The 321-nt window shown below is 65.1% G+C and overlaps 1 protein-coding gene across 1 annotated transcript in view; it reads left to right on the forward strand.

Annotated features, from left to right (window-relative positions):
• The window catches only part of TMC6 (transmembrane channel-like 6), a gene marked incomplete at both ends in the record, with an annotated part of 3,900 nt that extends 3,583 nt beyond the window's left edge, over positions 1-317 (forward strand). Inside the window, 2 exons of the mRNA XM_008937158.1 lie at positions 54-132; positions 261-317. Of these exons, the coding sequence (XP_008935406.1) occupies positions 54-132; positions 261-317 (136 nt within the window). The remainder of the gene's footprint in view (positions 1-53; positions 133-260) is intronic.
• Positions 318-321: the final 4 nt, after the last annotated feature.

Consider the following 321-nt stretch of genomic DNA (forward strand, 5'->3'; position numbering starts at 1 on the left):
CCCCCCCGCCCCCTGCCCCTCCGGCCACAGCCCTGCCCTGCCTGTCGTTGCAGAGCTGTGATCTACTTCACCGTCCAGGTGGTGAAGGGCCAGCGGAGGATCATGCGCCTGCTGAGGGAGCAGATCGCCAACGTGCGTGAGCCCCGGGACTGACCCGTTTGGGCTCTGCCCTGGCAGAGCTCTGCCCTGGCAGCTCTGCCACCTTGGGCACGCAAGAGCACGTCCCACGGCTGCTCACTGCAACCCCTCTGCCCTTGCAGGAAGGGGCAGATAAAGCCTTCCTCATCCAGAAGCTCCACTCCGTTTACGAGCAGAGAGACA

This window comes from Merops nubicus, unplaced genomic scaffold (genome assembly GCF_000691845.1).
Source record: "Merops nubicus isolate BGI_N331 unplaced genomic scaffold, ASM69184v1 scaffold30413, whole genome shotgun sequence".
NCBI classification, from domain to species: domain Eukaryota; kingdom Metazoa; phylum Chordata; class Aves; order Coraciiformes; family Meropidae; genus Merops; species Merops nubicus.